A 14102-nucleotide genomic window follows, 5' to 3' on the forward strand; every position below is an offset into this window, starting at 1 on the left:
GTGGGCGCCTCCCGGTAGCGTGACAGCGCCTCGAGCCCGGCGTGGCGCGGCCGGTGCTCGCGCGTGGAAGGCCGCGGCCGTCTGCAGCCTTCGTGCGAGCAGGTGCGATTTCATCAGGTCATGCGGAGTTCCCACAGGGGAGGGCCCCGCTGAGATCTTATTCCAGCTAATAAGGGGATAATTTGGGGTGATTTCTGTAATATTTYGCAGTTCAAAATTTTCGCTTTCTGGCCAATTGTTGTGAAAAGTGATTTTCTCTTAGCACTCGGTGGGATGACTTGAGCAACCTTCTCCAGATCCAGAAGATTTCAAGGGAAAAAATGTATAGTTTGTGTGATTATAAAAATAATCATGTGACTGTGATAAACTCAGAGCTTCTGAAAAATTGTGGAGCAGTTCTATGAAATCAGCTGGAGATGATTGCTCAACAGTGCGAGCGCCCGCCAAGCTGGCAAACTTGGTGTTACTTTACTGATGGTGCTGGGTAAAGTTCTGAGCAGATGCAGGTAGGTGGTAACACTATCCATCACTGAGGGTGACTTTGAAATAGAGGCTCAGGGAGATGTGGCAAYACTCCCTGCCTCAAGGAGAACGTGAAATGGAAATGGAGGAGTCGAACTCATTAAGACAATCTCCTCATGTTACCCAAGAGRTCTGAGGGGAACAGAAAAGATGYGATCTCTCTTGCTTCCTGCATGGGMCTGGAAGTTGCTGAGAACAGTTTCAAAATTGACAAATTCCTCCTGAAGCAGAGCATACATGTGTTTGGGCTGTTAAGTTCAGAGATGGTCTGCATGCCGATGGGTTTCTCCATCAGTCAGGATATCCATCACAAAGTTGCCCCACACAGTGAGRCCCCCGCGCCTTCCTTGTTGATCTCTGGCTGTTGCTTTTATGGTAACGTTTTTAATCCAGCGTAGCTGGCCTGAGTTAAGGGCTCCATTTACTACACTGGGGAACCTTTTTTATTTCAATCTCATAATAGCATGCATTGGGTAATCCTTTCATCCTAGCTTTCTATAATCAGGGATAATGTATACTCCTTATCTGAGGTAATGGGGAGGAAAAAGATAAGAGAGTAGAAACATTTAGATAATATGAATGTTACGTAGTATGCTGACGAGCACCATATAGAGGCAAGCAAGTGGTTAACAAACTCAACCACGGTCTAGAAGAATCTCCTGTCTCTCGTCTCCTGTGAGTGAATCTGTGTGGAGCTACTTAGGGCTCTGTGCACTCTGCTCCTTACTACACAAGCCTCCAGAAGAATTTATTAGATATTGACCTAACACCAGACCCAAGCATGATTCATGTTTTCTTGCAACATGCGTCTCAATACATCCAGCACCAACAAGTACAAAGAAGCAATTTTATGTAGGTCCACCGAAGCTGTTTTGGCAGTAAGCCCAAGGCAGTCCAAGGCAGTACAACCAACACAACTGAAGTTGACTTTATGCAGTTGGCAGTCACCGTGCAYCACGCTTCGGTGCTCTAGGAACACGCAGCTTGTTCTCCCTGGGACTGACTTTGGGTTGCAGAGAGTACTACTTTGAGATCCTCAGCRCAAAAAGCAGCTAAATTTCTCTCAGGCTCAGCCTGGAAGCAAAGAGCCACATGCACACGCTGCTACATTTAAGCTAATAAACCCTGCCAGTCCCACGTTGTCTTAGCTGGGAGCCAGCTGCTGTATTTCAGCACTGGATAAATCACTCAGATAACTGAGAGCTGGCTGTGTGTATTTTGACTTTCATAATCTGGGAGCTATGTCGTGAGAAAGATGATGATACATCACACAGATCAGATTGTTTAGAAACGTTCTTTATTGTAAGGTCGGAAGATGTTTAATAAATACAAGTGATTTCCACCAAGTAAAAAARGTTTGAAACAATCTGTGGTTGTTGTGATGTACCTTTAATGGTTTTAGAAATACCTATAACCAAAGAAGACTTATGTAGGAATCTTAAAATAATAGTATATTTGTCAAGGCAAAACCTGAAAAAGGTTAGAATTAGTATTAAAATTAAGGTTGTCTGATGACTTTTATGTTGTTTTTTTTTGTGTATATATGTTACTACATGATGAGGAAACTTTTCCAATGAGCAGCAGCTTCCTAAGGCTAACTATTCCTTTTTATCACCCTCATTAGGCCCTACTTAACAGATATCATTTAAACTCTTGCCTGCAGGTAAATCTGTCAGATTTGAATGGATGTTTCTACTGTGCTTTCCCATTAGGGACAGAAAAGTTAATTTAGTTTTTACAGTATCCCTTTGCAGAATGAGAAATGAGGCAGAGATGGAGGAAGGCTATTACTGTGAAGAGTCTGCTTTTTGCAGGTATTCAGCCTAAATCCTGACATTGCAGTGTTTTGCATTTTTATTTGTTTAAAGTGTGCATCTTAGTGATTATACATATAATTATCAACATTCAGCATCCCTGCGTATCTGGCCTCCTGTGTCTCTTYTTAGACACCAAGAAAACAAAAACAGTTGATTGTTCTTGTGGAAACTGGTGTAAGTGACAAGTTTGGAAAGACCTAGGGATACGAACTAGGGATATTATCTGAATTTATTCAACCACCCGCAATGATATTTTGCTTTCTCTTCCAAAAGTTCCTTCCTCAGTTACAGCTTTCAGCTTCTGCCTTAAATAAAGCCAAAGTTTTAGGGAAAATATTCTCCTCTGTTCTCCTATACTGCTGTGTTCCGCTTGCAACATAAAGGCCTCCTGTATGTTTAAGGATGTAGAAATTCCAGGGGAAAAAGTAGCACTCAATCATATCATTAAATGCAAGAGCATCATCTGTAGGAACAAGGAGGTTGTATAGGCAGTCTTATTTCTGGCTTTTCATAATATTTACAGCTTTGGAACTTTCACCACCTTAACRTTTTTTTCAGTGTAGCTCTCAAGCAGTGTCTTGAAATTTTTACAAAGAAAAAAGCAGAAGAGGTTATCATAAGGGACTTTACTGATCCCCATCTTGGCTCATTAGCAAGGTCTTGTCCTCCAGTCATATTATCATACTTCTGGTAGAAATCTGCAGACTGTTTGGCTGACACTTTTAAACGTTTCAAGAATTGCAATGAAAAACCCAAAGCAATTCAAGATAGATATCCAAGATAAATTTTAGTCCAGTTTGTTAAAGTTTGGCCAACTTAACATTACTTAAACACTTAACACACTTAAAAGCAGTGACTTTTAAGTGACAGTTCTGRGTATTTTAGATCAAGGAAGCTGACAGAAGCATGGGGTCGGTGGCTGGCCTTCCAGGCTGAGTAATCCCCAGCAACCTTGGCGGTGTCTCAAGCCAGCTGCTGACCGCACAGCGGGAACAAAAGAGTGGTTTGAAGCTTTAGAGAAAACATCACATCGGATAATCCCGGTGTATGSCCCAGCCAAGGCACTCACTCCCAAAGCACTTTCTAACATATGTGGCTATAGAGAGCAAAAGCTGAGCAAGTGCTGTCTGCTGGTTTGCTGCTCGGATTTTTAAGTGCACCTTCAGGATAAGAGCATTTCTGTACTAAGCTCCTAGAGCTTTATAAACCTGAATTCGTTCTCAGGAAACTGGTGCTAAGTGCCTTAGCTGTTATTCCTGCTTTTCAGATAATTGCATGAAATTAGGAATTAGCAAAATTCCTAAATTTTCAAAATGTGTAGAAACTTGAGGATGCAGCAGTACAACTAAGGAACAGTATGAAGAACAAATGCTAATAAATTTTAGTAGTTGTTCTTTAGCTTGATTGTGGGAACATGTGTAAATAGCATGACGTCTAAGTCAGTATCTTAGTAAACCGGATTCTGCTTGCGAAAAGGCAGGATACACCCTGTAAATACAGTTTGTGTGTAGAAGCCTATATAACTTTTAACTTGATGTAGGCCACTTGTTACTGTGAAAACTTTGACAGCATCTCTTCTGTAGTCCATTGCTACTTGCCATGTGAAAGAGTCSTTGTATTTTGGAGTCTGAGCACTGTATATAAACTTTTTGCTTGTGCTGTTTTCTGTTGTTACTGTGAATATATTAGTAATGACATAAACTTAGTTCTGTGTTTTGGGTTTTTTTTTTTCAGAATTTTGTGCCATCCTTTGGAAAGGAGACGTTACGGACAACAGCAGTCACTCCGCAATTTGAGCAAAACATGGATCATGTGGACTTTATTCATTTAAACGTTTTGGAAAAGAAAGTTCTTAACAACTCTGAGGTTTCAGTTCAGTATTTATGTTCTAAGCCTTGTATTGTCAGCCTGGAAGCAATAGCTTCCTCAGAGTTCAGGACTGGGGTGTCTGTATATAGAAGGAGATGGAAGGACGAGAAGAACTTTTATGTTAGTAGAACGCGACAAGTACATTTGAAATTTCCAAGCATCATGGTTTACAGAGATGATTATATCATCAGAAACTCAATAATAGTGCACAGCGTGATACTGTACGCATGGATTAGTCATGCATTGGATAGCAGCTATGATGTTAAGCAGAACGAAAGCTATCAGCGGGCAGTTGCTAGGAATTACACTTTTTTAGAAGCAGTTCCACCTTTTAAACGCCCGTATAAAGACCACAAAGTTTGTCTTCAGTGGGGCGCTGACTATTTGTGGACACTCCAGGCGAACAGGATACCTCAGTGCCCTCATGAAAGTGGTATGTGCGATGTCACTTCATTTKTTTTCAAGAGAACTATTGGTGCCCAATAACATCATCTTTGAGTTGTTAAAGAGTGCATACCTGTAGTAAATAATAAATGTTATGTAGAATGACTTACTTCTGTGGCAGAAATGTTGTGGCCTATATTGTTGAATACGTAAGCTTAATAACAACAGGGTTAGAGTTGCAAATGACCCCGAACCTGTACGCCCTCGGAGCTGGCTTGCTCTGTCACAGGCAGCCGGAGATTTCTAGCAGCACTGCCATGTGGTTTCTATGTGTGTTCACAGAACTTTATTTAAAGCTCACTGATGTCAGTGGGCATCACGCAGAGAGATTTTCTTCAGAAAGATTTATTCAGTCCCTTATTTCAGGGCCAGTTCTGCAGTTCCTACACACGTAATTCTCATACAGGAAGTCTACTTGACTTCTGCTTAAGATTGTGGACRTGTTTTCAGAAACAGATGTATTTCATTTTCCATTCCACTTTTATAGTGTTTTTTTGCCTGAACTCAAGTGGGATAAATAATTTTTACTTTAAGAATAAACTAGTTTTAAATACAAAAATGTTTTTAATAAATTTACTTTTTCATTTATCTAGTATATTTAGATTAGTTTTAATTAAATAGATGCATTACGTTTGAGAATTTTAGTCAATTCTGAGTTCTGTTCAAATACGGCTTCACGCAAATCGTAAGGAAAAATAACTATCATYGGGTAAACAAGAAATAACTTAAAATTTGCTAACACAAACATAAAATTTTAGCATTCCTATAAAAATAAGTTTTTATATCGTAGGGGTATCTTACTAGTTAGCAAGAGAAATACTTTATTTGCTGCATATTTTTATATTTAAGTATTTGTATTTGTTTATCTAAATATAAAGCCTATATTCTATATTATCCAACTTTATAAATTACTGAAACCCACAATTCTACTTTCCACGTTTTCTCAGAGTTCTGCTGATTTTTGTCTCTCTGCCTATCTCTAGTTTTACATCTACTGATAACTCTTTTTCTTCTCACTATATATTCAGAGCAGAACCTAGAAGCAAAACAGTTATTTGTTTTCAAAGATTTATCTCCTAGAAAATTCAATAAAAGTATTTGTATCATTTGATTTCACTACATTGGCGTGCAAGTACACTGAGGACGAACAGGGGAACAAGGAAGTTACTACCTTCAGAGGCTTTCTAAAATGCCTGTTGAAGACATGTAATAAGAGCATATGAATGCTGTGAAACATTATCAYATGCATTATTTAAATAAATGTATTTAAGTACCTTATAGATAAAAATATCTAATGTAACAAGAAATAGGAGGCAATAATATTTTGAATTCTTTTTTTTCAACTTGTATCTAATTGCTTAATTTTTGTAGGAAAGCTGATAGTATATAATGCTCTTGGAGATACTTTTCCTGTTTGTTAGTAGAGGCAGCATTATCAGTTAGATTTAGTATAGCATTATGCATGGCAATATCTATCCATATGGCTGGTATAAAACGGAGGGCAAGCCCAAGAGCTGTAGAGCATTCCCATGTAGGTATAACCAAAAGTAGAATGATATTTAAAKGAATAATATAAATCAAGTTTTCCTCCTCACTAATTTAAGCAGACATTATAACTGGTGCTTTAAGTATCTTAGATTTAAATCAGTCCATGCTGTCCCTGCTTCTAAATAGCTGCTGGGGATGGACTCCATGTCACTTTATTTTCTGTGGGTTACTACTACCAAGACTGTTATGTACTTAGAAACAAAGAGTTAACTTGTGCTTAAGGACTTTCTGAGGTTTGCATTAATTTTTAATCTGTTTTGTGATTCATATGTTTGACGTTGTACAAGTATGAGCTGTTAATGGGMGGGGCAGTTGTCAATGCTTGTTTTCTGGCAGATTAAGAAAGGTTGTATTTTGCAGATGGTGTCCAGATTCTCAGCTTCATATATGCRTCCAGTGGGGAGAAAACAGGAATTGTGAAGAAATTTGAACGATTTGAAAACAGAGAACTTGAGACAGTCAGACAACATCAGATTGATTATCCAATGTAAGTACAAGGAAATTACTGAAATGCAATTGCAATTAATTATTAGTTGCAATTAATTATTAAAGGCTATAGTCAGAGCTTAGGCTTTTAGGCTATATATCACCAATAAAAAGAATATTACSTACTGATAAGAGAAATGTCTCAAAAGGAAACTATTTAGGCATTTGTTCTGTTCTCTTTCAGTTTTGGAAGAAATTAAGCTCAATTTCAGAAGAATCCTTATTTTAGYGCAGTGCTGCAAAAGAGAGAGCAGGGGTAGGTGTAACTTAGCTGGGTAGGTGCTGTGGGTGGATAAATTAGTTTATATGTGCTGTCATGATCAGACTGCTTCCGGTACCAATGCTGTCTCATGACTACCTAGCCTGAGTTTTTCTGCGCTGCAGGGAGCTCTGCATTTCAAACACTCTTTGCAGACTTAAGTGCGGAAGAGGTTTCCTGCAAGGGCAGGCAGTGTGGAACAGCTTTCTCTTTTTACATTCACACTCTAGTTTATTCTGCAGCAGCAGGCCCTTGGTGATAGAGTCCCCTGCCTAGACAAATTGTCCAGCTTGAGCTTAGACTGTTTCTTTCCACCATTCCCGCGTAGAGGGTCCTAGTTTCACACAAGTGAAGCACCTGGGCCCTGCACGCTGTTCAGTCACAGAGGAATCACACCGGGAAGGTCGCCTTTCTCTACTCATCTCCCCCTTCCCAAAACTGTCACAACTCTTCAGTCATGTTTTGTACTTCAGAGGAACAAGTAGACGTACCTCTCCCTTGCACCAGAGGCTGTTACCCTTGGCAACATTATTAAAGACAGGAAGTGATCACAGGAACTTGCACTTGCCTGCTGGTTTGCATTTGGCTTGTAGTCACAAGAAGAGTGCCAAAAAAGCCTTGCCAGCTAGAACAGATTCCCTAGGAACTAACAGCATCAAAATATGCACTGAAGTCATAAGTACAGAGCAATTTTTAGCTCCTAGCCTCTTCAGGATGGGTTTACACCCTCTACTGCCCTTGGCCCACCAGTGCAGTTGTGTTCTGGTTTTGGCATGGAGGCACCAAGGGTTGGATGAGAATATATAGCATGGATTTATATGGCTCTTCCCCTGCTCTGCACAGTTTCCCCCTCCCCACAATGTTCAAGTTGTCTCTCCAGTCTTAACATGAAGCATTGCCTGTGCATGGTGGCTGCATGACGGCCTCAGATAGCTAGGTTGTGGAATAGAAGAGCGAGAGGTCCTCACAGTTCTTCAGGTGTCTCTAAGTGAATGGAGGCTGCCCATTGCACCAAAAGACAGAAGCAGATGGATCAAACTGAAGTTAACTCGTTTGACTTCAGTCARGGCTTTAGATTACTAAAGAACTCAAGCTTTCCAATAGAGGTTTGCTTCTGTCATTTAACAGGGCAGATGAGCTTAAATATAATAAAAGCAGACTGCAGATAGACAGCTGTCGTTTTAGGAAGCTGCCAGTGGACAGTCTGCAGCGATGTTAGAGTATGGCTGTAAGGGACTACGCAGTCTTTACAGCCTTCTGCAGCAATGGAAAATGTGAAATGAGTCAGCATTGTCCCAAACTCTTGGTCCCAAGAAATACATCCAGAACAGTCATGTGCTCAGACTGACAGTCAAGGAGTGAAAGGAGACTGCAGCATTTAAGCTTGCTGCATTACCAGAGATGGAAGATGGCAGGAGTGATATACAAGCCTAAGTAGTATTTCTGGAAGCACAGTGTTTGACTGTAGGTTATAATCTATTTTCAAGCGATCATGATTTATAAACCGTTCTACCTCACCCGCATACTACCTGTGGAGGATATGGCACTATGAGCTACGGAAGGTGTAGACTCTTAGGGAAAACACCACGCTTGCATTTTTTTTGAAGTAGAAATCAGCTGTTAGGCTTTCAGACCTACATTGGTTTCATTTAGGTAAAGATGCAAGATACTGTATGTTTTGTAGCTTTTCTGAAGGGAAACAAGGCAAGCTGACCCAACTCTATCATAAATAAAGAAATACTGACATTTTTCTTAATTGTAGAAATGCAAAATACAAGTGATATCTCCTCCTAAAAGTCAGTAAGAAAAGAGAACTTCTGTAATAATAATTGTAATACTTTGTTTCATTATAACCACTGGAGTTAGAATTTTCAAAAGCATTCAGCATCATCCAAACTTTGCTGTTACAGAAATAAGTGGTCACATTCCTGTTAATAGCACTGTAAGCAGTTCAAGTCAGGCACAGAGGAGCTCCTAAAAATCAAATACTGTAGTATAAATTCTGTTTTTAGTGCCTCAGCAAATCTGCTTTGTAATGTCTTCAAAGACGGTGAAATCACTCCAGCTTTGTACAGAATTTGATCAATAGATAGGATTGTTGGGTCTTTGGTTTGCTTTTTATTCGCTACAACTCCGTAGTTTGCACTGGCTCCACCTTTATATATCCTGTGATAACTCTGCGACAGCTGTTCATACCTGTGCTATCCAGAGGCTGGATTCGTTTTTAACTACCTTTCCCAAGCACGTTTCCACAGTTGGCATTTAGCACAGAAGAGATATCTTAGWTTTTACTGATTTCCACAATCAAGATTACAAGAAGATCCATTTGAGGATTTTGTCCAGGGGTCTGATTGCATGAGGTTGACTCGCAGTTGTCTCAGTGTGTTTTTCAGTTCCCTGTTGGTGCAGGATCTGGCCAGAGCTCAGATCCAMCATTCTGGAACTGATTCAGGTTACACTCCCTTCCTCTCGTACCACAAAAGTGCAGAGGTAAGAGGAAGTCACAGATCCAGAAATCTTAAGTACTTTCGTTCTCAGATTTTTACTGTATCGGATGTGTCCTGTCCTGAAGGTTACATGTGCAAAACAGGTTTGCTGAGTTAAARTGGGATGCATGCTTTTCAAATGACAGAGATTTTAAAAACCAAAGGGAGATTTCTCATCAGCAGTGGACTGATTGTTTCTTTTTGTTCATGCAGGTTCACCGTTTCAATCTGGCTCTATTTACTGCATTACTGTGAAATGGATCTGTGTGGCATACTCTATTTTATTGATCCAAAAGAAATGTATAGTACTCCTGCTGTATTTCTACATGAGGAAGGTAAGTAATAGTGTAAAAGGCCTTCTGAAGGGGACTAATGTAATCTTTATAGATCTGTGTCTAAGAACAACATTTCTAAATACATTATCAGACCTATTTTGTGAAACTGATCACTTGTGAAATGCTGCTTCTTGTCCATTATGTCTGAAAAGGAAAGTAGCTACTCGATTTTAATGGAGTAAAACTGAAAAATAGTTGCATAGCATCTAATCTTGGCTAATTTCAAGAAATCTCTCTTCCTTTTCCTGTTTTTTTCTTCAAGAGCAGTGTGTACTGTCAGGAGGATGGACTGAATCTTGTAGGTCAGGAAAAATATACTGGGATTAAACAGTCTGATCTTGATAGACAGCCTTCATCAATATTGTAATATTGTACCCAATTCTTATATCCTAAAGAAAACTTAGAATAGCCTCAGAGTACGAATGGTTCAAGTTCTCTCCTGTACTGTGTCGTTCAAGAAGCTTGTTCTAATTTCTTGATCCAAARACAGGTTGAGAGGCAGATGGTTCCTTCATAAGACATTACTTTTTGTTCCTSTCTGTAAAGTTTCACAACTAATCTCTTCCTTTCTGTAATTTTGGCTGTTTCTATTTTCTTTGTCATGTTACCAGTCAAGATAATTAATCAATAGARTAGTTGACTTAGGGCTGTGGTACCTTTTCCATTGTTCATATTATTTCCTTTAAAAACTTTTCTGTAAAGAATAAACAAAAATGAYAATTCAACTAGAAGTTATTGGCTTGATACGAGATTTGGCTGAAGAGGTTCTAGAGCCTGTTCTATTCACAGCAGTAGACTAGATTAACGTAATAGATTATTCTGCTTTTAAGAACTCAGATCATGAGTCTGACTTCTGCAATTTCAAGTAATAGGGTCTAGGGTCGTCTTGTACCTGTTCATCGCGCTTTTTGTTGTATGCCAACAGTAGTGCATTGGGTAGATACTAATGCTCCTTGTTCCCCTCTGCTCTTTGCTGCAAGTCAGATCTGCTTCCTAGTGGTTGAGATCAACTGTAGTGCTCTTCTTGTTTGTCTTAACTTTAGCATGGGTTTRTCCTTCAGAAAAAAATGGTTTGACCCAATGAATTCATGTGGGAGTCTATGCATTAGCATCTGATATGTGTACCTGAAATATGGAGTGTGATTCTGTTAGAATGGATGTGTTGCTTGGTGAGTCCCTGCATCTTTGTTGGCAATAAAGAAAATGGAATCATTCTGAATAATGCTATAGGAAATCCATTCCTAATATCAATATTTTTGTGAAAATTCTTTTCTTTTTTTCTGTTTTTATTTTACTGTGTTGTTCCTCTGTCAGGTTATGTCCATATTCAGATGCACCTCATTAGAGGAGATGATCTTGCAGTAAAAACTAGCTTCAGCCTTCCTCTGAGGCAATGGTTTCGACTGGATCTCTCCTTTAAGGGTGGACAGGTATGTGTGCTACTGAACTACGGGAACAAGACTGAGATTTGTCTAATTTGATTATGCCTCTGACAACCATTTTAACAGCTAAGGTTGAGAGAAATAGTTTAGTTTGCACATGTTCACATAGCAAAAGAATGAAAACTCAAAAATTAGGAATTGGCTGGATATGTTCAGACCATCCAACTTTGGGAAATCAGCTTAAATGCTTAAGATAAGAACCTAGAATTACTGTGTATTCAGTGGGTATCCTGGTGCACAGTTGCTGTCTGGAGACTTCTGACTATGTAGGCAACCAGTGTTTCTAGCTAGATACCTTACTTAGATACTTAAAGTTATGTGGAGTGAGTAGCCCCTGGGGACTGGGACTTGGAAGCTCAAATGTTTTTGCCATTCTGATATGAAAATTTAGGTGTCTGGACTTCTGTGTACAGTAGCAGGCCTCTTGACTAGATGTTGTTTTCAGGATAGTTTTGCTGCTAACAGCAGAAAGACTACCAGCATTTTCCAATAAAACTAACATTTTTTTGGTAATTTAAAATCTACTGTTATATAAACATACCTCTATATTCCAGTCGCTTTTACTTAGCATAGGAAAAAGAGCAGATGGCATGTGCAGTTCCCTAAGTTTTGCATATTTGACAAAACAGCATAGAATTGCTTGCTATTAAAAGACAGAAACTATTGCACCATCCCTCTGTAGTAAATCAAACACATAATTCACATTTTAATAAATCGCAATTTCAAAAAACTTTCCAAAAGCAGCTGTGGAAACAAGTCTGTCTCCCTGCCCAAGTTCTTGTTTCTGACTCCTGCTATTAAGACATTAGAGTGTGAAAATCATCAAATTTTTTTCCAGTCTTCTCTCTCTCAATTTCTCTCTGTGTGAAAATGATTGAATTGATTTCATTTTGCATCGTAAAAATAATTGGTAATTAATCAGCAGAACAACTGAAACAAATTTGAAGTATGAGGTAAAAGACTGATAAAGTTGAAATAGAGAGCAATGTAGTCTGAATTACTGCCATTSCTTTTGTACCCCACCTATATTTAAACATGTAAATGGTTAAACAGAGCCAAAGTTCCATAGAGCAGGCTTGTCTTGCAAGAAAATCAGGTAGGAATGTACAGTCATTTTTAATATAATTAATATATTTTAATATAATATATTTTTAATATAATTAATCCTTTTAAAGGATTTTGTTAAAAGGAAAAGTAAAATAAGTGTTTTCTTTTGTGCARTCAAAACTGTCTTTCTCTGCTTGTTTAAACTGTAGTTATAATTTAAGCTCATGGAAAAGGAAGAGCGTGTGGATTAAAACTCAGCTTCAGGTGCAAATGTAATTGTTGCTGTCAATGTTGACATAAGGTGTATTAGTGCCTTCTTGTTGGGAATTTGATGATTGCTTGTAAGATTAAATCAAAGAAAAATAWTTCTTCAGTCAGGGCAGAATGAATTTATTCAGGCATGAGGTAAAACCAATAGTCAAATAATTTGCACTTCTGGATTAAATAAGGTGGCCACAATAAGTTTAATTAGCMCTGTTGTGGAAAGAAGAGGAAGTAGAGCCAAAGTAAAAAATATTCCAGTACTTAGAGCCATTCTCTGGAACAGATGACACTCTGGTTCAGTTCCATCTTACTGTCATTTCTTTCTGGAGCAAGTTTTTAAATCCTCAAAAGGTGCACAAGCATCTCCTTATTTAGGCACTAATTTCACTGTCCTCCATTAGATGTATTTAATCCAATGTGATTTTAGGCAAAACTCATGAATTAGGGAAGGCCAGGGAAGTGGAAGAAGAAGTGTAGAGTCAGATTTTATGAGCATTTAAAGATGCAGATGAATCCCTAAAGGTTCCCAGGCACTTCAGATAATTTTGCAGGGTGCTTACGTGAGTTCTCAGACAGTTTTTGAAAACACCAACACGTCTGAAAATCCCATCTTAGCTTCTTTTTTCTGGTGTGCAAATCCCTTTAACCATTCTGGCATTGGAAGTCTACCTAATATATCTCTCGTAGAAACAGAAGCTCAACCTAGACTTTTTAAAACCATAGTGTATTATTTTAGCCTTAAGGCCATTCTTCACCTGTAGGCTACAGCTTTTTGAGGGGATCAATATTCTCTTAATTTAGTGTCTCTCCAGTGCATAAGCAAAATTATCTTTCACACTTTGGAAGAGTGAAAGCTTCAGCAAAATACTAATGTCTCATAACTGAACRCAGGAATGAAAGAGCTGAAGCAGGCAACATCTGTGTTATGTTGTTTTTCTTCTCTCGTTATTGGCCAGCACAGACCAGTGCCAATGCTTTCCATTAAGTTTTCTAACATAAATCAGATAGTGACATTGTCCCTTTTAACACAGAGGAGATACAACAAGCTGCACCTGTGATTTTAAAAATTAGGAGTTATGTGGCTTAAACAACATACCTTGTAATATTTAGTCTATTAAAACTAATATTTTATATTCTTTTAGATAGAAGTAAGCAGTGTTGGGAAGAACTTGAAAAGACATCATCATCAGTCTTTTACGTAAGCAGTATTTTTCCCTGTGCCAAGTAATATGTGTACGTGTTTAGATGCAGAGAATGGGATTGGGGGCGGTACAAGTTTTTAWCTGTGGTTGTAGGTGACTGTCAAAATGTCAGGGCTTTCTTTCTGCTCTTACACACTCAAAACCAGTATATAGTACTGTGTTTACATTGGACAAGATCTGAATATTTCCGTTGATAATACGAGTTATCTGATGTTGTGCAATCCAGTACTGGAGCCTGACCCAAAGCCCCACTAAAACTGAGATCAGGAGCTTTGAGATCAGTCTTTAGATGAAATCCTGGCCTCACTGAAGTCAAGGGAAGTTTTGCTATTGCTGTGAGGGAGCTAGAATTTTACCACTGAAACTATCTGTTTTCCTTAG

The 14102-nt window shown here is 38.7% G+C and overlaps 1 protein-coding gene across 1 annotated transcript in view; it reads left to right on the forward strand.

The window, feature by feature from the left end:
- Positions 1–14102, forward strand: part of SEL1L3 (SEL1L family member 3) — a 40217-nt gene that overhangs the window by 1355 nt on the left and 24760 nt on the right. Inside the window, exons 2-7 of the mRNA XM_085322854.1 lie at positions 27–102; positions 4074–4641; positions 6561–6687; positions 9645–9766; positions 11081–11196; positions 13662–13717. Coding sequence (XP_085178980.1) covers positions 27–102; positions 4074–4641; positions 6561–6687; positions 9645–9766; positions 11081–11196; positions 13662–13717 — 1065 coding nt within the window. The remainder of the gene's footprint in view (positions 1–26; positions 103–4073; positions 4642–6560; positions 6688–9644; positions 9767–11080; positions 11197–13661; positions 13718–14102) is intronic.

This window comes from Rhea americana, unplaced genomic scaffold (assembly GCF_003343005.1).
Source record: "Rhea americana isolate MKP2758 unplaced genomic scaffold, rheAme1 scaffold_8, whole genome shotgun sequence".
Classification (NCBI taxonomy): Eukaryota; Metazoa; Chordata; class Aves; order Rheiformes; family Rheidae; genus Rhea; species Rhea americana.